We start from the raw sequence: 26631 nt of genomic DNA, 5'->3' as shown, positions 1-26631 counted from the left end.
CTGTAATACTCTGTGCTTAAGCAATGAAAAGTTTAATATTATTAATGTTAAAGACGTTTCTACTCTTTTATGTTGATTTCTCATTACGTTGCTGTTGTTATCCAAAGAAAAAAGAAATCTTGGCGGCTGGTGTATTACACTAAACTGTAGAACATCTGAATAGAGGGCACCCAGCCTCAGCTGAGGAGTTGTGTGCTCTGAAATTTCAGTGTAATTGTTATGTGTTGCATGCATACTTTCAAGAGTGTAGCACACTAGTTTTAAATTGAAATTATTCTTCTGCTAGAAAAGCCTCTACCCTCTTATTTCTGGAAGAAACACTGCTTGCTTATGCAGTAATTCTTTATAAATGGCATGGGGAGAAAAAATGGCAGTACTTATGCATCTTTGTTTTCCTAGATCTGTGTGTTATGATGTTTGAGATGTTTCTTATTACACTTCTTTTCCAGAATGATAGACAAGAAAGATGACACAAATGAGAGTTCCATGATAGATATAAGATATAAGCAGGATAAAAATGGAACTCAAGTTGTTGCTGTCCTCGACAAGCTGTACATATGTGCCAGTATGGAATTTTTGTTGACAGTAGCACATTTTTTCATTAAGTCAATGCCAGTATCTTCAGCTGAAGGATCTGCACAGTTCCAGTTAAAGCAAGTTGCTTCTGGGAAATCCAAGGCAGCAACAGGTCCGTAAAACCAATTTACACCCACCTCCATTTCCTTCCTTTGCAGATTTCATTCTGAAAATAACTCATGCCAAAATTTTGAAGATGCTGTTTTGGTATCAGACTAAAGAAATTAGTTTATTCTTCAAAATGTGTAGATTGGCCACTGATACAGTAGATAGCTTTCCTCTTTCTGGTTTTCATATTCAAGGTGTGTTTTTGAACTTATTTTCACAGAAATATCTGTACGGCCAAACATGACAGTAAAAGCTGTGATTATGGATCCAGAAGTTGTATTTGTTGCTAATTTGACCAATGCTGATGCCCCTGCCTTAAAAGTTTCCTTCCAATGTGACTTTTTTCTGACATCAGACAAGCTTGCACAAAGGATGACTGCTCAAGTGAAGGCCTTCAAAGTGTTGGCCTGTGCCTTTCTCAAAGAAAAACAGGGCAAGAACATTACTACGGTAAGGAAACCAGTGTTTCATGATGAAAAAAGTAATTAGAATTACCTGGTGGCAGGCATGTCCCTTAGCTGGCATATCTATAGCACTCCAAACCCTCAGTTTTCATATCATTGATTATTCAGAAGAGAGGAAGGGCCTGTGCCATTTAAAAGTGAATCTTATCAGTAGGTGCAGGACTTGAGCTCTTAGAGCTCTGTCTAAAAGCTGTGCTGTGCATTTGTAAATTACATTAAAAGTTTCTTAGTGAAGAAACTGTTTGAGGGGTGCTGAAACCCAAAATCTTTGGCAGTGTTTTCCACTGCCTGTTGGTTTTCACTGTTGCAGTGGAGTCCTGAGCACCCTTTTGTCTGGAACTTCATATGCACATTCCTGCCAAGGGAGCACTGAGCCACAAAGGTGGCCTGGGTGGTTCATCTCACATGTACTTATCTTCCCTTATGCATTTAGGTTTTTTAAAGATCCAGGGATTTTTTACTATGTTATCACAGTCTGTGTGTTGGGTTTTTGTTTTGTCTGGTTTTTAAGCATTGTGTCAGCATCTTTTATTTCACTGGCTTTTAACCTTCCAGTACAAAATGGTGCTTGTGCAAATTGGGATGCAGGATTGTTGCACTGTATGGAATGGTTTTGCTCTGTAGCATTTTGTTACTTCCTGGGATCAGTGCCCCTTTGGCCTGTGGAATGAAAAAGCCACAAGACATTATGAAAAGGTTAGATTTAAGGAGCCACCTTATAAATCAAATTGTTTTTTACTCAGGTGTTGCGGCCATGCTCCTTGGTCATGGAAAATATGGTGCATACTTCAGGGTTATGCACTGTGGCAGTAACAATAGAGGAACTAACTATTAAGGTAAGATTATTAAAACTGTCTTTGGAAAAACAGCCATGCTTCTTAAGCTGTAGCTTGGTTTTTGTTGTTGTGTGTAGGTTTTTTTAATTATTTTTTTATTAATGTTATTTTTTAATATTTTATTTTGTTTGCATATTGTTATTTACATTTTTTATTTGCCCATTAGCTTAGTTCGAGAAATATGCATTTTAGAGCTGCTCTGTGTTAGAAAAAGTAATTTTATGTTTGTTATTTTGATAGTCCCTTGACCAAAAAGGAATAATTTAAATACTTCAGATTCTAGGATTCCTTCTACCACTTCCTTTTGAAGTAACTCTTCCCCTGCTGCTGCCACCACTATTTTTGGGATATTTTGCAGGAAAGGAAAAACAAGAGGAGGTCCATGAATGGTTTCTTTTCTTTGGAAATTAAGTTACATCTCTTAAAAGACTTTTCATGTTTGCTATTTCCATTTATCATAGATCTTGTATTTTAATAGAAGATTTTTTTCTTTGTTTGAGATATCACCAATAATTTTGAATACTGTCATGACCATTATGGCTGCCCTAAAGCCCAAATCAGCTGAGGATGACTCTAGAGGAGCACCAGAAGTTTCTGAGAATTTGTGGCAAGTGAAGCCTGTAGACGAGTGCAATGCTTGGTTTCTTGGTGTTGACATAGCCACAGAAGCAACAGAAACTTTTATGGACCGTGAACAAATTCTGAAGCAAGAGAAGTTTGACATCGTAGTGAAATCTGTTCAGATGACCTTGGAATGTGGTCTGGGACATCGAACTGTCCCTTTATTGTTAGTGGAATCTACGTTTTCAGGTGTTCTTAAAAACTGGTCCTCACTGATGGAGGTCACTGCTGATATGTCATTGGAGGTATGTGGGGTCAAACTGTTAGCAGCTTAAAACACTTCTGCAGATTTCTTGAGTTCAAGTAACTTTTTAATACACTTAATCTGTGCAGAATTAATAATAAGTTTAAATTGTAAAGCTCTCAGGAGTTCTTTAGTCACGCAAGTAAGCATAACGTGCTTTGTACAAGAAGTTGGATTTCAATAGATTTCAATGGCAGTTGCTATGTGAAATAATTTAGTCCTCTGTTTCGGTATTGTTTTTGCATATTCAGGTTCTGCTGTGTGAACTATGAGCTTGGCTTACTTGAATATTCCCATTTAACTCTTACTGCCCCCTTTGGTTTATTTCTCCAGCATTGTATTTATTGGTAAAGGTAGAAGTTACACTCTTCTTGCAAAATGAGACATCATGGTAAAAGATGGTAAAAGTCTCTTATTGAGACAGCATGTTAAAATTTCATACAGCCAGATATGCAGCTGCTCTATGCAATACATTTACTGCCCCTTGTCATTTGACCAAATTACCTCATTCTTCATTCTTTTCTTGGATATACAAGTAGCCTTCTTCCATTGCCAGGTGTGCATATCATGGTGGAGTTTGGATGCCTGTGTGCCACTGTGGTTCCACGAGGGATGAGCAAAATAGCTGAAAGGGAACATCCAGAGCTATTGAATCCACAGCCTCTGTTCAGATTTGCAATGATGGAAGCAAATTAAAAACTTGGTGTTGGCTATGAGTTAGAGGAATCATTCCAGTGGACCAGATCCAGATGATAGTTGGTTCAAACTAAATGTTATTTCATAGTACAATAAAGTGCTTGTGGCATTGAAGTTCCTGGTCTCAAAGTCATTCTCTCAAACCACATGAGAGAAGATAAGAGACTTGATTATGTTAATTGAAAGTGTTAAAAAGATATTGTGTTGCCAGGATGCTTGTTTGCTCTCAAAGCAAGCCAGGGAATGAACTCCTCAAAAATGATGAACTCTACCAAAAATGGTAATTTGTGAAAAATGTATGATATATTACACTTCTGTGTATTAGATTTTAAAATGATTAAAAGTTAATACTAGACCTCCAAAGCATGAAATGAGGATTTATTGTTTTCTTATTAATGTTTTTCATAATAATTTCTTTGTATTTAGATACCTTATTTAATTTTGATTATTTAGGTTCACTATTACAATGAAACCTATGCAGTGTGGGAGCCATTTATTGAACGAGTCGAAGGAGGAAAGAAGCAATGGAATTTAAAGCTGGAGGTATGTAAAGACACTTGACACTATGTGAAATGGTTTGAATAGGCAGCTATTTTTTAATTTCTTAAGGGTTTTATGAGGCATTGACCTTTTGAATGCTGTTGCTTGAAGGAGCTATTACCTCATTTTACATGAGAAAAAAATAATTCTTTAGAGATCTTAAGATTTTTGGAATAATGCATTTTCACTGCCTGGACAAAATGAAGCATGTAACCCATGCAGAGAAGAGAAACTAACTTGCCTTCTGTGTTGGTATAAAATTTTGTTTAAAGCATCTGAGATTTGCAAGGCAAAGTAGATATTACTTTGCTTGCAAAATTGTCAAATGTAAGTCAAGTAGTTTTCTCCTGTTTTAATATAGGAGAAAGTAATCTATAGGTTTGTGATTGTCTAATGAAATTTTTCTTTTAGATGAGGACTAACCCTGTCCAGGAGAGAAGTCTGCTGCCTGGGGATGATTTCATTGTTATTCCTGAGCCACAAACTGTAATTAATATCTCTTCAATGGATACCATGAATATAACAATATCCAAATGTTGTCTTGCTGTTTTCAGTAACCTAGCCAAGGTAATCCCAATAGGCAGAAGATGCTGTGTACTTCCATAGGAAATTCTGAATTTTCTTTGTTTCAAGAACTATATTGGCTGTCAGCCAGTGGCTGTTCTGTAGCTCTGACAAATGTTACCTTGAAGGGCTGAGGAGTTTTACTTGGATGACTCCTTTAGGCTCAGCAAAAAGGTGATGTTATCTTTTGAAAGAAGTAACTTCTGTGTTAGAACAACAAACGTGTCTGTGCAGGACTTAAGGAAGTGTCATTTGTGCAGGTTAAATGAACATGAAATGCTCTAATAAACACAGCTCTTTCCTACAATACTCCTTCTGAAATATTAAAACAGACTTAATTCCTTTCCATATTTTCTGCTTAACTGAATACTAAGGAAGGCGTACATTTTAGGATTGGCCTTTAAACTGCAGGAGTAGAATGTCACGTGTGTTAAAAATACTTTTTACCCCTAATTTTCTTTTCTTCTATTTTTTGTGCTTATGAATGGTTGAGGCTGCTTTTCCTGCCTTTTTTTTCTGGGATGAAGAAATTTTGGTCACTAAATCAAGCTATCTTTACAGTATGTGACTTATGCCCATTTATTTTTTAAATTTAAATAAACAGCAGTTCTCTAAGTACTTGCTTACACTGTAAGTATCAGCAGTCAGTTACTGTGGCTTCTGTGCAACCAAACAAAAGTTTGTAAGTACAAGTTGTGATTGAATTTGGAGCTTGTACATGTTCCATCTCTTTGTGACTTCTATGTCCCAAATCTTATGTTTCTCTTACAACCTAAAATTTGGAAAAATTCTCTGTGAGGAGCAAGAATGCTTATTGTAGCATCAACATTTGCTGCAAATCACAGAATAAAATTAAATTTTCTGGAAGTAACCTGTACTTGCCTGAAATATTACTATACAAAACATAGGTCTTGCTGTATATAATTTCTCCCCTCTTTAAAAAGGTAGTTGCTGGGAACTGTCTTTTATAGCTCTTATAGATATGTTATTGTGGCTATTTTTATGTATGACATATTGTATATGTTGTTATTTACAGGCATTTTCAGAAGCAACTGCATCCACCTTTGACTATTCCTTTAAAGAGACAGCACCTTTCGTAGTGAAAAATGCCCTGGGTGTTTCTCTGAAAGTTCTTCCTAGCTCCAATTTTCGGATAGTGGATTCAGTTGCAAAAGAAAACATGAATGAAATAGAAACTGGTCAGAGCATGGAACTGGAATACTCTGTTTTTGAAGCACCCCAGCGAGGAAGGTTGTCTGCATTGTACCGACAGGAAAGCTCTGTCTTCTCTTTAAATTTAGGTATTATGCTAAGGAGCATCATTTGTTATGACAGGCTGTGCATAGGATGATGGGAGTTAAATTCAATGTGATAGAAATTCAGATCAGGTGCATTGCATTGGAATTACCTTTGAATATTGATGCCAATAAAAAAACACCACAAAACAGGTACTGGGCTTCTTAAAAAGATGGGAAATTCCTCTGCCCCAGAAAGTGAGAAGAGCGATTTTTTTTCCTACCCCTTGGGAGAACTGGAAGACATTCTAGTGGAGTAGTCATTGATAGACCATCTTAGAAGCCCCTGTGACACAGGCCTGTGTGTTCCAGCTCCTGTTAAACAGGATTTCTATTTCTCCTATCACTACTTTTATTTAACTTTCTGTAGTTACCCAGCTACTTGAGACCAGTCATGATTCTGTGTTTTTAGCTTTGCCAGGAAATATTCCAAGTTCCAATAGCTACTAATATGTAATCATCTTTGAGTTTTCCCCTTCCATCACATCCAACATAGAAAGCTTGTTCTGTGTTCATTAACTCAGCCAATCAACACCTTTGATAACTGTTTGCAGTATTTCCCATGCTGGATATAAATAATAATCTAAAGTTGTGGAGTTGAGGAGTATTTGGACCCTAAAACTTTCCTTCAGGGGTACCCAAGTACCATTTAAGGTGCTTTTGCCAGAAGATGCTTTGGTCCTGGTTGTTGCTGAGTTTTGAGAAGCTTAAGTATTGTTCAAATAAGAAATAGTAATGTGATTTGTGTTGCTAATAAATACTTTTTTCTGTTTTTATGGATCAGAACTTCAGGGATATAAAGAGGTGCTCAGCATTCCTGTGGCCAAGCCGGGCCGCCGCCTGTACAACGTCAGGGAGGCTGCTGATCGCTCAGACTCCATTGTTGTGCAGATTGATGCTACAGAAGGAAATAAGGTCATTACTGTGCGCTCCCCTCTGCAGGTAAAAACCCAGCCACTGAAACCAAACCATTGAAAACACTGCTCTGCAATGAGTCACCTTCTTTGCCTTCCTTAATGCACTTTTTTGAGATCAAACTTTTCCAAAATGTTGCTTAGAAGCCAGTTACTAAGTATTTTGTTACATGAATTTTCCTTTGGTTTTCCCTTTTCTGTTTGGCTTTCTAATATCCTCAGCATTTGGGATACTTTTTATACTATGTGACATTTTAAGAGTGTTTTTCAATTCATGGGACTTAAATAGACTTTTCTCATATACTTGTGTATTAAGACAGCTCAATTCTGTTTTTTAAAGGAATTTGGTTAAATCTACTAATGTTGGTTTTCCTTGTTGTTACTGATACTTTTTCCTTCAGAAATTTGTGCCATAGAAATGTAATGAAAAATTACTCATTTTGATTCTAGATTAAGAATCATTTCTCAATTCCATTTGTGATCTATACACTGGCTAAAGGCTCCAAGTCGCTGAAGCCAATTGGCATATCCAAGCCAGAAGAGGAGTTTCATGTTCCTCTGCATTCATACAGGTACATTTCCCCTGCTCTGTAGGGCCAGCCTCTGTGACACCGATGCACAAACACGGCTGTTGTTTTGAAGCCTTAATTTGCACATGGAAGTCTTCCTGATTGGACTAAAATTCCAAAGTGCTGTCTTTGTTAGGTAATTAGTGTGCTGCAAAAGCACTTCAGAATGTTAGCCATGACTTTAAAATGGATGAAGTTAGGTGTCAGTGCAGAGCCTTTGTGTACAATTCCTGCTGTTTTCCTGCAGATGCCATCTGTATGTCCGACCAACAGGAATATTTGAGGGTCAGTTCAAGGAGTCTACAACTTACATTGCCTGGAGGGAAGAGCTACACAGGAGCAATGAAGTCAAGTGCTTGTTACAGTGCCCAGCCACTGAGACCAGCTTCTTGCCTCTAATAATCAGCTCAACAGCTGTACCTGATGAACTAAATTTTATTTCAAGTTCTGTAGAGGAGTTGGATCCTGCCTACATTATCCACCTTTACCCTACACTGACTGTGAGGAATCTTCTACCATACTCCTTGAGATATTTACTTGAGGTAAGTTACTTTATGGTTTTAGTTGTAAATCCTTTACTTAGTTTTAGGTAAGAATATATTTACTTAGAAGTAAAGGTAAATGTAGTGTGGAGGATGCTGAATGTTGGGTTTTGTACTTTCTGTTGTAAATAAATGAGGCAGATAATTGATTCTGGATATTTTGGCGATTGTTTTAAATTTGTGTGTACCTTGCCAGCTCTGTCTTGCTCCTTTAACAGCAATCCTGTTCTGGATTAGTCTTTTTCTTTTACATTCTTCTGAGATTCTGTTTGTATTTTGCAAGCTGTCTTTAGCTTCACAAGGTGAGGTATAAGAGAAAACATCTTTAATTTCTAGAGCTTTCTTTTTCTATGTAGAAAATGCAAATTCTCTCCATTCTGACACTGATGACTATTGTAAGATCTTCCTTGCACAAATTGGAAGAATCTTTGAAGGATGCTACACAGACCATTTTCCTGTCTGTTCAGTATTTTCAGTATCTAGTATTTCTTCAATAAGGCTGAGTGATTTTAGTAAATACAACAGGTGTGAGCATTTAGAACCATCATCCTTCTGTTTTGTCCTACTTGCGTAACTGGCTGTGGCATTCATTTAGATCTTTCTTTCACTTCTATCCAACATCCCAGTGGCACTATTCCTACTTTTCTTCACCTCCATTTTACTTCAGTACTTGGAGTAACAGAATGTAGAACAGAGTGCTGTTGCCTTTTCTGAGGAGCTAGCAACCAGTAATTCATATCTATTTCTGAAGTCACTTACCTATACAGGGGTTTGTGCTCATTGTCTTCACATCCCTGGGCTAATCAAGCCTGGCCACTATTCCATACAGTAAAATATAGGTTTATCAGTAAAAACATTTATTAGTAAAAATTAGGAAAGCTATTGTTGTTGGATGCTACTGCCTGAGCAAAGTTGTGCTACCAAATAGTATGGCAGAACTGGCAGGTTTGTGTCTTTAGTGTGAAAAATCCTGGCTGTATATCTCAGCATAGTCCAGTACAATATTACACCCACTATTGTAAAAGTATGAATAAGAACTCATTGCCAAAATCCTTTGGAAACCATGGAGGAGAGAGGGAGGGAGTGGAAACAGGGGATATGTTAGAACTAGTTTGCCTTTCTGAAATCCAGAATTAAGCAGTTTTTACTGTTCTGCAAGTGCTGTTGATCTCAAATTATTCCCAGGCTCAATCTCAAGTGAAAGTGATTGCAGATTAGGACATGGATTACTGAGGTGTCTGAAATGTATATCCTACAAGAGAATAAAATGCTGGTTCTTGAACACCTAAAATTTATGTGTTGAGAACTTGATTTGCCTTTTTTGCTACAGGGAACTGCAGAAGCCCGTGAATTAACTGAAGGGAGTGCTGCAGATGTTTTTCATTCAAGAATCAGTGGAGAAATAATGGAGCTTGTGTTGTTAAAATATCAAGGCAAAGACTGGAACGGCCATCTTAAAATTTGTGATGGGATGCCTGAATTTTTTCCTGTGCGTTTCACATCTCATTCTGTCTCAGAGATGTCTGTGGATGTTTACATCCATTCGAGGCGGATCGGGAGCCATCTGGTCTTGTCCGTGTTCAGTCCCTACTGGATCATCAACAAGACTTCCCGTGTTCTCCAGTACCGAGCTGAAGACACTCATGTGAAGCATCCAGCAGACTACAGAGATATTGTTTTGTTTTCATTTAAAAAGAAAAATATCTTTAGTAAGAACAAGGTATGCTTACTTTAGATGGCAGACTTTAGGCCATGCTCTGAGGGGGAAAACATACACACATTTTATATAAGGAATATTTTTATGTAGTTTTGAAGTCTAAAGACTAATTTGACTGCTGCTTTCTTTAGTACTTGGACATTTAAAATGCACACTATAAATATTCTGTTTTGTGTTAAACACATTCCTTTTGTTTTGATTTTGTTATGATGTTTACATGGTCAAGTGAAGAGTACTGCAGTAGAAGGTTTTTTGGAAGTGGCCCTTCATTCCTTTTAAATAACTTTTTTTATCTAATGATAGTTGAAGAAATGGTTGAAAAACAGCGCTCATTTGATTATTTCTTTCCATCTCTTCAAGCTTTTTTTAAGCATCATAAAGTTGTGGACTTTTTTCCCACTATGTGTGCTGTCATGAGCATGAATCAATGAGGACTACTCTCCTTTGATACCTTTTACTGTAACATCTTTACCAGAACTCGATCACAGATTAATGAATCAGAATGTGAATAGTGATACTACATTCTTAGATTGTTCTAATTTATGAAAGGTGTTAAAAGCACTGGAATGTTGTCTTTGCATTGCTATATGTGATATAAAATGGCATTCCATAATGCATTAACTACAGAATGAAAATGAGTTTACTGAATTATTTTGCATGTTGTTGTTTTTTGTATGTAGATCCAGCTCTGTATTTCAACTAGCACTTGGTCCAATAGCTTTTCCCTCGATACTGTAGGAAGCTATGGATGTGTCAGGTGTTCAACTAATTACATGGACTATCTGGTAAGACCTGTTTCAGTGAATTGTGAAGCTCTCTTTAGGTTCTTTTGGCTTGACTTCTTTTCTACAAAGGTGTAGTGCTTGGCTGTTTGAAAACACAATGATGAACATGCATAGCGGAGATAATTGTTCACAACTGGTTGCAAGTGTTCAAATCTGCACTCCTTGTTCAAGACTACATTTCCACAATTAAGCAGAGTAAAGAGATGTGGGGAGTTTGTTTTCATGTACTCTTTAACTGTTTTCTGTTGATAATGGTCATTTTAAGTTGTCATGCTTTACTCTAGAGGGATTTCTGGTGGATTTTCCCCACAAAAGCTACAGCTGCAAAATGCTAAGCCTGTCACTTTACTCTTGGGTTAGTTGTGTTGTGTAATCTGCTGGTTTTACTGCATGTTTGGTGTTTTGACTTCAGGTGGACAGAACATAATTACACTGACGTTTGTTTTCCTATTTTTTCCATCCTGACTTTTCTTCTTAGCTTGATGTTGATGATTTGCTTAAAATCTCCTTGTTCAACAGGTTGGAGTTAGCATCAGAATGAGCAGTTTCAACCTTACTAGGATAGTTACCTTCACACCATTCTACACAATAGCAAACAAATCTTCTCTGGAACTTGAAGTTGGAGAAATTGGTCCTAATGGTTCTCTTCCAACTAATAAATGGAATTACATCTCAGCTTCAGAGGTAATATTTAATGTTTTTTCCTTTTGATGTCATTGTAGGCAAACAGCTGGTGTTTAGGTGTCACTTCAGGGAAGAGCAGTTCTCTTATGGAAGCTGTCTTTTCTGATGGCATGACATGGATATTTCACATCCCAGCAGAACCTGAACAGTACAGGTTGCATATGCTGGTACATTAATCAGGTCCTTCAGTTTAGGTAACTTAGCGTAGATGTAGATATGTTCATCAAGAGATACTTGGGTAAGAACTAAGGCATGTGAAATAGTCTTAGTCACTCAGATCTGTTTGATTTACTGCTGGGTTACCATATTGGACATATATGAAATGTTTAAGTCGCGTGTATTTCTTGTCTTACAGTGTCTTCCATTTTGGCCTGAAAACTCATCTGGTAAACTTTGTGTAAGAGTAGTTGGCTTTGAAAGCTCATCCAAACCATTCCTGTTTAAAGCCCAGGATAATGGTACTCTGCTGAAACTGGAAGAATTGGTGAGACTTACTTTGTTCAGCCTGCTGTTAATTCTCCCATTTTAGCCCTATGGTAGTTTGACTCAATGAAATCATCAATATCAAAACCTTGTGTCTTAAGTTATGGGTACACTGCACTTCATTCAGTTCCGTTGCGTAAAAAAAAGTTATGAATCAAGTTTGCTGTGTTGCTGATGTTTTCATAGCTGTTTAGTCAAGTTGATTTACTTGTGACAAGCTTTCAGGAAACTGAACAGCTCTATTGCTATTAAGTTACAATGGCACCTCTGACATCTGGGCTTTTTGCAGAGGGTATGTCTTGGGTGCCTTCAGTTTGTTTAAATAGGTAACAAAAATACAGTCTATTTTAGGATTTCTTGATAAGCTATTACATGTTGGAGACACACAGTTCATGGTTAAATTAATTTGACTCAAATGAAGAATGTTATAATTTCAGAGCTCACCCTAACCTAGCATTAGGGAATGTGTTTATAAAGGTACTGTGTTCAGTAAAGTCTTTGGGTATAAATCAAAACATTATCATAGTTCTAACTTGAATTAATGTATTACTTAACTACTAATGTTTTACTTGAATTAATGAACTGGGCTTTGTGTGACTTTCTCTTCAGAATGGGGGCTTGCTGGTAGATGTGAATGTCTCAGAGCATTCTACTGTGATAAGCTTCACGGATTACCATGAGGGAGCTGCCCCAGCTCTGATTGTTAACCACACCCCATGGGACTCTCTCAGATATAAACAGAGGTATGTGAAAGAAACAATTCACCATTGCTTGTTTAACCAGGGAATATCCTGGTTAAACATCACCAAAATATCACATGGGTATCACCAAGAGCTGATGAGCCTACAGCTGGATTTGTATGGGGTGAATAGCTTGGTCCCTTCATGCCTTGCTGCTGGAGGGGTGGAGTGTTTAGTACTGGGGTTTGCACCACTTCCATCAGTGCTTTTAACCGGTGAATGGTATTATTTTCACCTTTTCTTTTAACCTGCAGTGGATTACAAGAGGAAATGGAGTTGAAACCAAGGCAAGTATGCCTCTTTGCCTGGACAGATCCAACCAAACCGAGAAAATTTACTTGGAGTTACTCTCAAAGTTTTGGTGAACATGACCTACTTAAGGTATGTTTCATAAGGGGAGAAGTAAAAGCTGAACCAATTTAGGACTATTCCATTTGTCTGGTAATTGTGTGGTTTTACTGTTTCATGCTATATGATTTATAGCCTTCTTCTGCCATTACTAAGGTTCCAAGCATTTTGCTTTGCTTTGAAGGCCTTTGTTTCCTAATGATTTCCAATATTATTCTAAGCCACAAATACTGCTGGATTGTTTAGTTTACAAAAGGGGAAAAAAATATCCCAATCTCAAAACATCTTTCCAGTGTTAGGGTACAAGGTGCAACCAAGTCAGGACAATGCAGTGAGCTGAACAAACAGGAAAAATACTGAGTTGTGGTTTGTGTTTGTCTGTAAACTTGCTTATAAACATAGAGCAACATCAGGGATTTACTCATGTAATATGCTTTTTTTCCCCTTAATACAGGATGACTGTGGCCAGTTCCCTTACAATGCAAATACTCAAATTCACTGGGTGTCCTTCCTGGATGGACGCCAGCGAGTGCTGCTTTTCACAGATGATGTGGCATTGATTTCTAAAGCACGGCAGGCAGAGGAGCTGGAGCAACCTGATCAAGAAATAAACCTGTCAATCCATAGTCTTGGACTTTCTCTAGTTAACAATGAAAATAAAAAAGAAATCTCTTACATAGGAATTACTAGGTACTGCACATGGAAGTGTAAATATTCCTTTGAATAATCAAAATTTGCCAGCATATTATCATTTTAGCAATAGAGTTAAAGGGGATATGTTTCAAGTTAAATTAAGTGAAACATTTTTAATTAAAATTAAGTTTTGCATTTCCTCCTATTGTGGAAATAGAACCAATAGGATTTAACTGCCTCCTTTTTTTAGCTTATGTTAAAAAAGACATAATAGGGTTTTTTGAGACTGAGAAATTAGAAAAATATACATTACAGGGTTTGCATGCATAAGAAAAGTAGAAGTACTCTGAAATGATTATACTGGTAATAACTTTGTTATTTGTTTTGCAGTTCTGATGTTGTTTGGGAACAGAAACCAAGGCAAAAGTGGAAACCATTTAATCAAAAGCAAATAAACCTATTGGAACAAGCATATCAAAAATATCTCTCCAAGAGTGCTTTCCAAGGTCCTGGCTGGCATAAACTGGACAGCAATACTGAGGTATGGATTGAGTTTCAGTGTTTAAATGCTTGCAGAACAAGTGCAACAGTTAAAGCAGATTTCTTTGTTTTCAAAGTTGGGATAGATGCTGTGTGAAGAGAAACAGGAACAAGAGGCAAGATACTTATTTAAATAGTTGCACATTTTACACATGAGAATGTTTTTGTCTTGTGGTGATACTGAGGCGATACTGAGGTATTATCCAGGCTTGTATTATGAAGTAAGAATTTCAAACTATTTTTTTTGTGTGTGGTGGAAAAGATTACTGGTGTCTACATGTTAGTTGTGAACCTATATTTGTGGTATATACCCTGAATTCTTAGCAGAAATTTTGATTTTAGCTTCTTAATAAGGTGCAGTTTCCATTACTTGATATGGTAAAGGAGTCTGCAGTGTTCAAGGACTCAAAATTAATCCACTTACCTGAGCTTGTTCAGACATTAATTATACATAGCTGTATTCCATGCATAACGAGTGTATTCAAATGGCTAAGTCCAATACAACCATTTTATAGTACCATAGTCAGGCTTGTTTCCTGTATCATCCTTTCATTTGAAAAACATGTCTATAGCCTCAGCTCTTTGAATACTCGAGTTTTGACCATTGCAGTTGTGCATTTATAGTACATCATATCAAATCTTTTATCTGTAGGTGATTGCATTTCAGTCTCAATGAAGGAGAGGTTTATGCTTCTGCTTCTCTTAACTTAAAAGTTTCAGGAACGGGGGAAAAATGTCAGTTGGGAAAGTAGTCAGCTGCATATAAATATCTTTAATTATGTCAGTGTAATATATAACTCATGAAGAAATAGCTACTTAGATGACACAGCTTCCTGTGGGGACAACTAAAGCTGCAATGTAATGTCCTTGTCAGACTGACTGGTGGTTTTCACTACTTTCCATGCAGTTAATTAGATGGAGAAATTCAGTAGCCTTGTGATCTGATAAGAAAGAAAAACACAGGGTTTATTTGCCAGTCTGTTAACTAGTAATGTACCATTTTATAGTTTCCCGAATGAAACTATATCTTAGCTCTGCTGTCTTACATTTGCAGGTGAATTTCAGTAAGTCTCCAATGGAAATGCGTCTCCCTGTCAGATGCAGCATCCGCCGTAACTTCCTGTCAGGAATTCAGGTTGAATTCAAACAGTCACCTCACCAAAGAAGTTTACGGGCTCAGTTGTATTGGCTGCAGGTACCACTCCTTCCTCTGGTTTTGAAACTAAAGAGACACATTAGGCTTTAATTTTATTCTTTTATGTGAAGAAGTATCTCTAAATCTTATGCATGTGGTGCTTTGCTTACTGCAGCAGAGTAGCAGGGATGCTGGAATGGAAAAGTCTTGCTGAACTGTCATCCTAGGATTTTGCAAATAGTATGGAAAGAATCCCACAAAACTGTGTGCTAATGTAAAGGAGGGTGCTATGATGGAGAGTTAATTTCTAAAGAGCTGTTTTGGTGTTTTAAAGCAGACCTCAACCTTTTTCAAAATTTGTTTACTGTAGTTTTTGCACAGAAGTGTAACATTATTCTACAGAGCATATCTAGGGGCTTAGAGACCTTTAGTACAAAAACTGTTTGTCTAATGGAAAGTAGAGAACAGACAAATATGCTAAAATTGTATGCAATAATGTATCTACTTTAATATTAACACTGAATTAATGTACAACACTTGCAGCAGATCAGCATAGTCCAGTCAGTAATAATAGTGTTGCTAAATTTGCCAGTGGAGCACTTTAGCAGGTACTAGTGAGAAGTGTTCAGTGCTAGAGGGAAATAATGTTGAGTCATCATCATTGCCATCTTCATCTCCATTTGCTGCCCTTCACTGAGGACCCTGGTGCTTTTTCTGACCAGCTGGTGGGGAAGTTTGCCCTTTCCTTTTACCTTTCATTTTGTTTTTACTTGTGCCTGAAGGTGGTTTTCACTATGCAGTCAATGTGTGCCATCAGCTGCAGACCTTGAGTCTTGTGGGTGTGAACCTCTATAAGCATCCCTTGTGCAGCACTTGCACCCACCTTTTCTAACTCAATGAGTAACATTCCACAATGATACCAGAGTAATCCTTTTTCTCTTCAACACAATTTATAAACAAGTTACTCAAGCCTTCTGAAATATGAACTGTGTTTGATTATCATGTCACTAAAATATTCCTGTAATTATGCAATGTTTTTTTAGGTTGATAATCAATTACCAGGATCGACGTTTCCTGTTGTATTTCACCCTGTGGCCCCTCCCAAGTCGATTGCTTTGGATTCAGGTAAGATAAAGCCTATAGTAATATCAGATTTATTCAGCCTTGAAAGTAGGGGCTTGGCAATTTATTTTGAAGTGTTTTTTTCTCTTTAGAACCAAAACCCTTCATTGATATCAGCATCATCACTAGATTCAATGAATACAGCCAAGTCCTGCAGTTCAAGTGAGTGTAACAGTGTATTGTAATTTGATTTCAGAGATGTAATGTATTTTAGAAGGGAACTTTGTTCTAAAGTTTGTTCTCCTATCCAAACATCTCTTGACTTCAGATTTTTCAGAGTTTTTAAATGTCTCCAGGAAAAAAAAAAAGAAAACATTGTTTAAAAAGGAACTTACTTTTAGAAGATAAAGACTGACCACGTGAAGGGACTGTTATGCAAATTCTTTAGGAATCAGAATTATTTCTTTCTTGCACTACAGTGTTAGAGTTGTGTGTCTGTTTGCTGTGCAGTGCTGTCCAGTAACCACTTCTAACGATAAATTAACAGTTAATAAACTAAATTCTAATATGTGACATTGCATAACAGGACTTCACTTGTGTAGGCTAAGCATGTAATATACAAGTTAAATTTATAGAAGCATACACTTTTTTTTCCCATTTTAGGTACTTCATGGTTCTTATCCAGGAAATGGCACTGAAAATTGATCAAGGATTTTTAGGAGCACTTAGTGAACTTTTCACTCCATCTACAGACCCAGAAGCTGAAAGACAAAGGGTATGCGTATGAGAGAAACTGACTTTTGCTGGAATGAGACAATAAGTGATTGAGCAATTTAAGTGAATATCAATATAATATAAAATGGAAAAATCACCCAGAAATTTTGTGTTCGTTATGGGCTGTTTGGGGTTTTCTTTTCTATCCCTGGATTCATTAGTACACTCATATTTAACTAATTAATTAACTGTATTTAACTTTGATTATTTTTTCTACTGTTCATTTATATATATAACTACCTTTAGATATAATATGATTAATTGTATTACATATATGGATGAGATTAACTTCGTTGTTTTTTTTTTAAATATTGAAACCAGTCTAAACTAATTCAGCAAGATGTGGATGCACTTAACACCGAGCTAATGGACTCTTCCCTAACAGACCTGTCAATGCTCAGCTTCTTTGAACATTTCCATATTTCTCCAATTAAGGTATGTGATAGAGAGATTATTGGTTAATGAAACATCCAGTTAATTCATTACAGTAAATACATCTCTAGAGGGGATTTTACATTCTCTAGAATTTAATACTTTGCTGGAAAACTTCCTCTGTTGCCATGACCTTTAAGCATAACTAAGTGGGAAGAATCAACGGGTATAATAATGCTGAAAGCCAGATAAAATATTGTATAAAGTAATGTATCATAAATTGTATTAAAATACACTTTCATGGGATTATCTTAATTTCTCTCTTGAAGCAGTTAGATTTTTTTGGAGAAGGGAAGAAAAATCATCAGTAGATGAAATGATAGCTTTCCTCAACTTTCATCACTGGTTTGTTTTCATGTGCACCCCACAACCTGTCTGCTTTGGTTTGGCATTTCCTTGGTCTTGATTTGTCTTGTTTTACTAATTCTGCCTTGACAGTTGCATTTGAGTTTGTCTCTGGCTTCTGGTGGAGAAGCATCAGACAAGGGGGAAGATATGATAGCCATCCATTCTCTGAATTTGCTGTTGAAAAGTATTGGAGCTACTCTAACAGATGTAGATGATCTTATTTTCAAGTAAGCAAGTAAAATTGGCTGGGGTTGTTTGTTTGGGTTTTTTGTTTAATACTTTGATTAAAGCTTCTATACACTTAATAATTGGATCCATGGTAAACCTTGCTGTCTGACTCTAGTATAAGTTTATACAGCCTTAGGAGAAAGGGAGGAATGGAGGGAAGATGGGATTTGGAATCCTTTTTAAGGCAATAGTCTTCAGGATTCCCTAAAGGAAAGCAGAGATGTATTTGAATGAGGAAGGGTATCTTTAACTAATATATGATCACTTGTCTTTCAGACTTGCTTTCTTTGAAATTAAATACCAGTTCTACAAGACAGATCAACTGAGGACGAGAGTTATTAGACATTATAGTGAACAAGTAAGCTTATTTAGTCAAGCCTTTGTGTAAAATTTTGAGAATGTGTTTTCAAGAAGATTTTCATTTTCTTCACCAAATACTTAGTTGGGCACTCTAACACCTTGCTTGGGCAGTAAATTAGAAAATGAACCAAGCTTAGGTTCTGACGTGTGTGACAACAGCTCATAACACTGCTTTTGATTTTTGCCTTTTTTCTTCTCTCATCATTTAGTTCCTGAAACAGATGTATGTTCTTGTACTTGGATTAGATGTTCTTGGAAATCCATTTGGGTTGATCAGAGGTTTGTCTGAGGGAGTTGAAGCTTTCTTCTATGAGCCATTTCAGGTATGAGATCCTGATTCTTTAATCGTGTCTTTATAATTATAAAGTCTGAATGTACTGCTAGGGTTATAGTTTGTTGTCACTGTACTCCACTCCCTGCACAGGCAGGCAGCAGTATTTTTTAATCTGAATTTCAAAGAAATAGCCTATTCAGATGGCCTTACTTTCATCAACGTAAAGGAATTGCTAGTTTTTCTTGAAACAGATACATCATTGTGCAGTTTTCTGCTATTCCTAATAAATTTAATTTTTAGGGTGCTGTTCAAGGACCTGAAGAATTTGCTGAAGGCTTTGTAATTGGTGTTAGAAGTCTTCTTGGGCACACAGTGGGTATGTGTCATAATGTTCTTTTTTGGTTAATTCCCACATTATTTTTCTAGTGAGCATTTAAGGTTGTCATACTGTTGCCAGTATTTGTGATATAGGTCATTCACACATAATTTACTGAGACCATCTAAATATCTGTTTGTAGACTGAGCAACCAATGTGAGAAACATTGCCTATATAACTAAATTAGTAACATGCTCTGGATAAATCAGAAGCATAATTTTAATGGTCCTAAAATATCTGGTGAAGCCTGAGAAGTGTTCTGTTAAAATTACCTTAGATTTTTAGTTAGCTGTGTCTTGATAGTAATTAGAGAAAGCACTATTTCATCCATTATGCTGTGTAAGATGTAGTGAAGTGCTGTAAGTATTCCCTGTTGCTGTATGTATGGGTATCAGATCAGATTCTGGAGTCTTCTCATGGAGAAGGTGGGGCTCTGTGTGAATTCATCATATCTAAACTGAAAATGAAGGGAAATTGCTCTGAACTTGTTGGCTCCATGTGTGTTGTCTGCTCTTAAACTGTGAAAGCACAGTAACTTTCACTCTCTGCCCTGTTCCCTCAGGTGGTGCAGCAGGGATGGTGTCCAGGATCACTGGTACTGTTGGCAAAGGCTTGGCTGCCATTACTCTGGATGAAGAATTTCAGCAGAAAAGGAGAGAGGAAATGGGTCGGCAGCCAAAAGACTTTGGGGAGAGCCTGGCCAAAGGAGGAAAAGGCCTGTTACGGGTATGGATTTGGAGATGGGTGTTCAATGTGCCAACCTGCTTGAAAGTCACCTGCAAGAAAGTTTGATATCTTTTTTGTTGGTTAATTAACTAAGCAGAAGAGACAAACAGACAGTGGGTTTATAGGAGACTCAGTGTAGTTCATCGGCTGTACTGTTTGAGGTCATGTTTCTGGTCAACCTGAGGAATTGAAGTTAGGATCTCAAATGGGAAATAACAATATATCCTGTGAATTGTACAAATAAATACTTACTCATATTCAACAAATGTGTTCGGTAATTAAGGTAACTGGGCCCTTACTTGACCTTCCAGTCAGTTCTGTCATTCAAGTCTTTCCCTCAGTTATAGTTTTCTTAAAAATAAAAAGAGAATAAACAAAGCCAACCCCCCCAGCAAAACAGTGTTTTTGATACTGAACTTCACATTATTAAGTATTAAAATCAGGATATGAGACAACAGGTTGCCCAGTTGGACTGACAGTGTTCCAGTTTCTCATTGGGAACTTAATTATCTTTGTTTTAGGGTGTTGTTGGAGGAGTGACAGGCATCATCACTAAACCAGTAGAAGGTAAGCACAAAGTCCTTAAGTGGTTTCTCAATACTTTGCAATTTATTTTGTAGTATTAAGAAATATCCATCCAAGTATGGTGATGCTAAGATATAGCAAGATTTTTATATTTCTTATTCAAATGTGAATTTGCATGATGATTTCCTCAAATATATACCTGTTATATAATTATACCTGTTATTGGCTTTACCACCTTTTAAACCTTTGTATGAGTTAAGGAGGGGTTGTCATTGTGATGTATTTTGTTAGGCCTACTGTAGTACCCAATTTATTGTCTGAAGCCAGAATAAAGATAGTAAAAATAATAAAGTAAAAATCACCTTTCAGCTGGACAGCTGAGAAAGTTTTTTGGAACTCCAAAGGTCAGAGAACTCTTAAAAAGCAAATTTTGTTTTATGCCTGAAGTCAGTGTTTGTTTCTGTTACTTCATGAAAATGATAGATGATGAAAAATATCCAGGTTAAAATGCCTCTTATTAATCCTCAAGTGGCAGTGATTTAAATGTTGGGAGTCAATTGTAACTGTGTGGTATTTTATAGCTTTTGTGTGGTACTTTGATATGTAGTCCTTGTCTCTTGAGTGGGTGACCACACCTGCTTTCTGAACACTCCTTTGGTTCTTCCATAGTTGTATATCACCAGAACAATGTAATTTGGAGACAGAAATAGTTAACATCTTAGCGCCTTCAGAATATTTTGTTCTTACTATCAACCTATGAAAAATTAATCTATTGGCCTATAGTCCAGACTGAAAGTGTGAGAACAAGAATCTTGATAACATCTCAGTTCTGGGCCCTTCAGAGTCTGGTGAGGTATTAAGTGACCAGTGATGTGTCTGAAAGATCAGGAAGCAGTGAGTGACTTCCCACAGGCAGCTCTTTGTATAACAGGACTCTGTGCAATCAATGGCTGTGGCCTGTTTCCAATAGAAAACAGTTCCCCTCTGGCAGTAATACTTTAATTCTCTGGTTAAGTAGGTCATGAAAACATTTATTTTTCTGTTTCTGTTTTTTTTGAAGGGGCTAAAAAAGAAGGTGCAGCTGGATTCTTTAAAGGAATTGGAAAGGGGCTTGTAGGAGTGGTAGCCCGCCCGACGGGAGGCATTGTAGATATGGCAAGCAGCACCTTCCAGGGAATTCAAAGGTATGGTGCAAGAGGAAGTCTTGAAGTACTCCCTCTGTGTTGGATACCAGGTGGTAAAGTGCTCCAGTAGTGCCACACAATTATTTGTTAAATACAAAAAGCAGAATGATATGTGAAGCTGAGAAATGTCCAGTAGGCTGTAACAAATATATTTGATGATGATGAGGAAATTGCTGCTTTGGAGAACATGTTGCAGTGTTGTAGTTCAGGTGGACAGTAACTAATCCATTTTTTCTTTTTGCTCCTTCCCCTGAGGAGAAATGTCAGTTAAATTTACTGTGAAAAATAGACCACTGAAATTTTCAGAGTAAAACTTCTCAGTCTGAAATTTGGTTAGCAGTGCACATCAGGGGCTCCTTGTGTTCTAATGGGATGTTTGGGTAGTGTGTAAATGAACTTGAGAACCCTTAGTAAATTATCTGCATTTGGGAATAAACTTCTCCAGCTTATTCTGTAGCTGTTTAATTGGCTAGTGCTACTTTTGATTTGTTATTAGCAGTGTGTCTTTATATCTGCAGGGTACCCAGGATGTGTAAGTGGGATGTGTGGCAAGTGAAAGGGTGACTTCATAAAGATGTATTGGTGAAACTCAGGATTGTATTAAGTTTACCAGAATAATGTTGTGCTGTGTATGGCAGGGTGGCAGAATCAACTGAAGAAGTGTCAAATCTCCGTCCCCCACGCCTCATCCGTGAAGATGGCATCATCCGGCCCTACAACAGGGTGGAAGCTGAGGGATATGATTTATTTGAGGTATGTTTTGCATTGTAAACACAGTTGAAATTCTCTAACCTGCAGGGTTCCATGAAGGATTAAGTTACAATGAATCTGTAGCAGTCATTATCTGAAGTAAAAATTGGCCCCAGCCTATTTCATAAAGCAAGCCTGGATAGCAGGGAAGGCCCAGTGCTTGGAGTAAGCTGAATGCAAAATGGAACCTGCCACATGGCTGGTTTATGGTCTTCTCTGTTTTATGTTCTGTAGTCACTTCTCATGCTCTGGAAGGAGGTAGTAGGATTAACAATTACTAGGATTAAGATTTAAATATGTGAAAACAACTCCATTTTGATAATTCCAAATTTTTATAGACTAAGCAACTAAGCAATAAACCTTGAATTGTTTGGTTGTATCAGCAGTTCAAAAAACTGCATGAATTTTCAAAATACTGCTGTTTGGTTTTTCCTTATGTTGTTCATATAGCAATCTGTTATAGCTATAGGCACTGTGTGGACATTTAGCCTGCTTTCTCATGTGGATATGCCTAATATATGGAAGATGAACAACATGAGTTTTCAAGTTGTTGATAGTCAGAATCTGGTTTAATTTGTATTTCAGACTTTGTGTTCTTAATACTTACCTTTAAATGCTTATTCTGTTGCTATAAAGTTAAAGAAATGCCTACATTAACATTTTAAGACCAAATCTTGGATGTTTACTACTTGCTTGTATATGGTCTTTTAATTCTTATTCCCTGTTCTACTTCTAACATTTCTTTTCTTTCTCCTTCTCTCCTGGCATGCAGCAAGAACTGGAATAATGGAGTAAACATTTTCCATATTTCTTGCCTGTTTCTGTCATGGTTTTTCATCTGCCTTCAGTATTTAGATAAAGGGCATGATTGCGTTTACCGTGTCCTCTCCCCTTCTTCTCTATCTTTTCTGTGTAGCAGTTGAATAAATCAGTCTTTCATGTTGTCCAGGCTCAGAAAACAAACTTGAATAACCATCTTCAGTAAGATTAAATGATTGAGTCAGATGGGAGAGACAGGGAGGGTTTTTTTTCTGTATAATTATTTCTCTGAGGATGCTTAGCTCCTTATGAATGGCAACAAAGGAAGGCACTTGGAAAAAAGAATCACAGTAGGTTAGGTCTTGAATTTATTTATTTATTGGTGCTTTCCTAGAGTTAGGGCTGTGGACTGAGGGGCAGAGCAACATCTTGAAATACTGAGAGTGAATGGAATTTACTTCTGGGAAAATGCTTGTAATTTCATGACCTAGAAGTATGGATTTCATAGAAATGCTGAGAAAACCTGTACTTGTGTTTTCTGTACTATGCCATGGGCCTGTCAGCTCCACATCTGCTGACCCACGATGCCTTCAAGTTACTACTGCTGGTTCTTTATGAACCTTGCTCAGTTAAAAAATACAGCTAGCTTAGTTGACTCTGGTTTTTATTCACAGAAGTCCAGGGTTTTGCTCTTCAACCTAAAATAAGTATAAACTTCCAGCTGTTAACAGGAGTTTGCACATACACATACACATATATAAAGAATATATGTATTTCTATACAAAGCAATGCCATAAATTTCATTACTAATACAGCATCTTAGAAATTAGCAAGCAACACTTAACAAGCTGTTGTCAGAGCAAATTTTTTGCCTATCATACAGGAAAAAATGCTTAACAGAAACATCTTTGCTGGTAATGCCTTTTAGAATGTAGTGGTCAATTTAAAATTATTTTTTAAAAAATAGTGATTTTTTTTTAAGAGGATTAAATTAAATTAAGTTGTGATATTCTAAGCAGGCCAAATTTTTCTTCTTGAGTTTTTTTTGTTTGGTGTTTTTTTTTTTTACTATGTTTTTTACATCTAGCAAAAAGGAAAAGGTAGCACAATCAACAGAGAAAATTTGATATTATGCAGTTCCTCCACGTCTAGTATTTGTATTCTTCTTAAAAGGTGTAGATGGGAACTGGATACAAAACAGGAATGAATTCTCTCCACAGTTCACTAAATGTGGTTTGTTTCTTTCAACAAATCACTTAATGGGATACAGGAGAGTTTAACTGTTCTTGATTTTTGTGCTAGAGGTCAGTGTTGGGAAGGCTTTGTTTTCGAATGAAAGTTAGCAAGCAAAGTAAAGCAAAACAGGACAATGTCTTTACATGAAATTGGATATTTAATGAAAAAGATGAGTCAGAAAGTTAGTTCTATGTGCATTTACAAATTTAATCACAATAGGTACAAGAGCTGTTTCTTTCTGGATCCACTTTTGATCCTATGTTACAAGTAGTTTAATCAGAACCCACACCTTCTCATCTACTTTAACTACGTTTAATGTATATGTCCCTTTAAAATAAATATAGGCTCACAGACTGGAAACCTTGTAAGGTTACCTTATGGAACAGATGCCTCAATAGCATCTGGTGATTGGATGGAAAAATGTTTTACCTAATTACTTTTGTGTGAAATGTGGGCATTAGAGCTTGTCTTAGAGGAGCAAACATGTAGGTTTTAAAAGAAAAGGTACTTTTTCCACTGGAAAGTGGGGGTTTTGTTGCAAACTGAGGTCCATAGCCAGGTGGAGTAGATCAGTTCAGTTGTGTAAACTTGTTTATGCAGCTCCTTGTCCCAGAAACGCTGGATCTAATGTATGTGGGCTGTGTAGGGATGTGCTCAGTCAATTCAAAACCTGGGCAAGCCAGCTCTGCCATGGTGCAGGCTGTACCTCAGCGCTGGGAGTGAGGCTGAGTAATACACCATATGTTTAACAAAACATCAATGCACAGTGGAGCTGGAGCACTCCAAGGACAAATAGGGCAGCTCTAGGAGGATTGTTTCCCAAGGAATCATTTCTCAAGTGTTTTAATCATGGTCTGAGGGGTGTTGGAGTTGAGGTTTGCTGGAGCAGGTGGTGGGAGCCTTTGGTGTGGTGGCGCTTTGCCCTGTGCTCGCAGGGGCTGTGCCCAGTGAGGGGCTGCTGCTTACCCAGCTCCTCAGGGCTGCCATGATGGCACTCATTTACTTATTCAATGCCAGTGGCATCACTCTTTTCCACATCCCAGTTAAAGCATGGAGCTTTATATAGAATGCAGAACACCTTATGAACAGAGTCAGGGTGGTGAGACAGTGTTGTGTGGCAGAGCATAGACTATACTGGAAACTGCAGATTCTATTTCTGCTTGACTCAATGTTCTGCTGTGTGAATTTGCATTGGTTCTTTCATTTCCGTGTAAAATAAGAACGAGTTAACTTCTTCAAAGTGCTCTAGTATGCTCATAAAAATAACAGCTTTTATAAAGATGTCAAAATTTTACATCTGTGTGTGCAGATCATGGGATAATTTACATCGAGTGCAACCCCCTTTTTAGCTAATGCAACCACCATTGTGCTGGCATCTATCAGGTGTATTGAGAATATCTCTGAGAAATACTCTGTCTTTTAGGCACAGGCCTCAGTGGGAACTCTTGCTTTGGTAACATATTGCATGTAACATCTAAAAACACTACTGGGATTGTTTCTGAAGTTATGAGAAACAGGCTTTCTCTCTGAAGCTTAGAGTTTGAATAGAGAAACATGCTTATGAATAAATCTATTTAAATATTTGGCATGTCTAAGTTCTTCATATTCAACAAAAGGATTCAGAATATGGATTGCAGCCTTTGAATTACAGTCTTCACATGGTGATGGGTTTTCTATTCCTTCAATTTTTTACTTGTTTTCGAAGAAGCTAAGGTTCAGGTATAAAATGTGAGTTCATGTTTTCATTTTAGTCATATGCTGCTGTGTTTCTTCTAATGTTTTGAAGAGACTTTGAAATGAGCAGTCTATCTGGCATCTTTGTTTCCTTTCATGTACATTGTACAGTTTCAGAAATTTTTAAGATAGTCAGAAAGGGATATTTTTTTTAGAAGATGTTGGTTGACCCTATGGTTTTGGTTGCTGAAAAATACTAGATTAAAATGTATTTCAAAATGTAACATCACTGGAGAGCAAGTCCAGGAAAACACGATGCTGTTGATTTCAGCTCTTGAATATTCATCCACTTTTGAGATTAAAGGATTTTTTGGAGCCAGTTGTGATGTATGATGATGCTTTAAGATATTTGTTGAACTTTTGAATATATGAAAATAAAATGCAAATATAAAAAAAGAGTCAAACCTTCTTTTAATTGATTCTTATGTAAGCTGATCTTTCAATTTTGGTTACTTAAACTGCAGAGTTAAACATGTTAATCACAGGCAGCTTTGGAGTCAAGTGGAACCACTATTGTCATCTCATGGGTTTTATGGGTCCATCTAAGGAAATAAAAAAGAAACTGCTATTTACAAGAAATAACTAAAAGACATAGTGACTTTTTAGTCCTTCCTCTTTAGGTTATTACTAGTTTGTCAGAAACTTGAGGAATGAGAACTTGAGGAATTTACTGTTATTGAGGCTAAATTCCACAGTAACAGCTGTAAAATGAACTGAAAGTCATCTTACTTTTCTCTGAAGAATATCAAACCAGTTTTGGGGCACCCATTTGTGAAAGGTTGATTTGAAGTGCATTCATTCTGCATCCAGGCACTCTTCCTTTTGTTTC

General features: G+C 37.0%; 1 protein-coding gene across 4 annotated transcripts in view; it reads left to right on the top strand.

The window, feature by feature from the left end:
• VPS13C (vacuolar protein sorting 13 homolog C) overlaps nt 1-26631 on the top strand; it is a 74102-nt gene that overhangs the window by 41743 nt on the left and 5728 nt on the right. For 3 of the 4 annotated variants that reach the window (XM_014251177.2, XM_088063355.1, XM_014251178.2), the window contains 31 exons: nt 450-688; nt 905-1134; nt 1892-1984; nt 2485-2850; nt 3999-4088; nt 4497-4652; nt 5686-5950; nt 6729-6886; nt 7309-7430; nt 7675-7969; nt 9300-9689; nt 10367-10471; nt 10991-11155; nt 11511-11639; nt 12248-12381; nt 12633-12759; nt 13181-13416; nt 13750-13900; nt 14954-15094; nt 16078-16159; nt 16249-16318; nt 16760-16871; nt 17192-17305; nt 17741-17877; nt 18155-18236; nt 18448-18561; nt 18813-18888; nt 19451-19614; nt 20136-20181; nt 21200-21323; nt 21962-22076. In XM_014251177.2, coding sequence (XP_014106652.2) covers nt 450-688; nt 905-1134; nt 1892-1984; nt 2485-2850; nt 3999-4088; nt 4497-4652; nt 5686-5950; nt 6729-6886; nt 7309-7430; nt 7675-7969; nt 9300-9689; nt 10367-10471; nt 10991-11155; nt 11511-11639; nt 12248-12381; nt 12633-12759; nt 13181-13416; nt 13750-13900; nt 14954-15094; nt 16078-16159; nt 16249-16318; nt 16760-16871; nt 17192-17305; nt 17741-17877; nt 18155-18236; nt 18448-18561; nt 18813-18888; nt 19451-19614; nt 20136-20181; nt 21200-21323; nt 21962-22076 — 4828 coding nt within the window. Of the gene's footprint in view, nt 1-449; nt 689-904; nt 1135-1891; nt 1985-2484; nt 2851-3998; nt 4089-4496; nt 4653-5685; nt 5951-6728; nt 6887-7308; nt 7431-7674; nt 7970-9299; nt 9690-10366; nt 10472-10990; nt 11156-11510; nt 11640-12247; nt 12382-12632; nt 12760-13180; nt 13417-13749; nt 13901-14953; nt 15095-16077; nt 16160-16248; nt 16319-16759; nt 16872-17191; nt 17306-17740; nt 17878-18154; nt 18237-18447; nt 18562-18812; nt 18889-19450; nt 19615-20135; nt 20182-21199; nt 21324-21961; nt 22077-22845; nt 26110-26631 lie in introns of those variants that run through there. The other variant, XM_088063356.1, reaches the window with a different exon arrangement.

This window comes from Pseudopodoces humilis, chromosome 16 (assembly GCF_049639895.1).
Source record: "Pseudopodoces humilis isolate 2021_Gansu_Grassland_sample_001 chromosome 16, ASM4963989v1, whole genome shotgun sequence".
NCBI classification, from domain to species: Eukaryota; Metazoa; Chordata; class Aves; order Passeriformes; family Paridae; genus Pseudopodoces; species Pseudopodoces humilis.
Note: the sequence above shows the minus strand (reverse complement) of the source record. Positions and strands in the feature narration are given on the sequence as shown.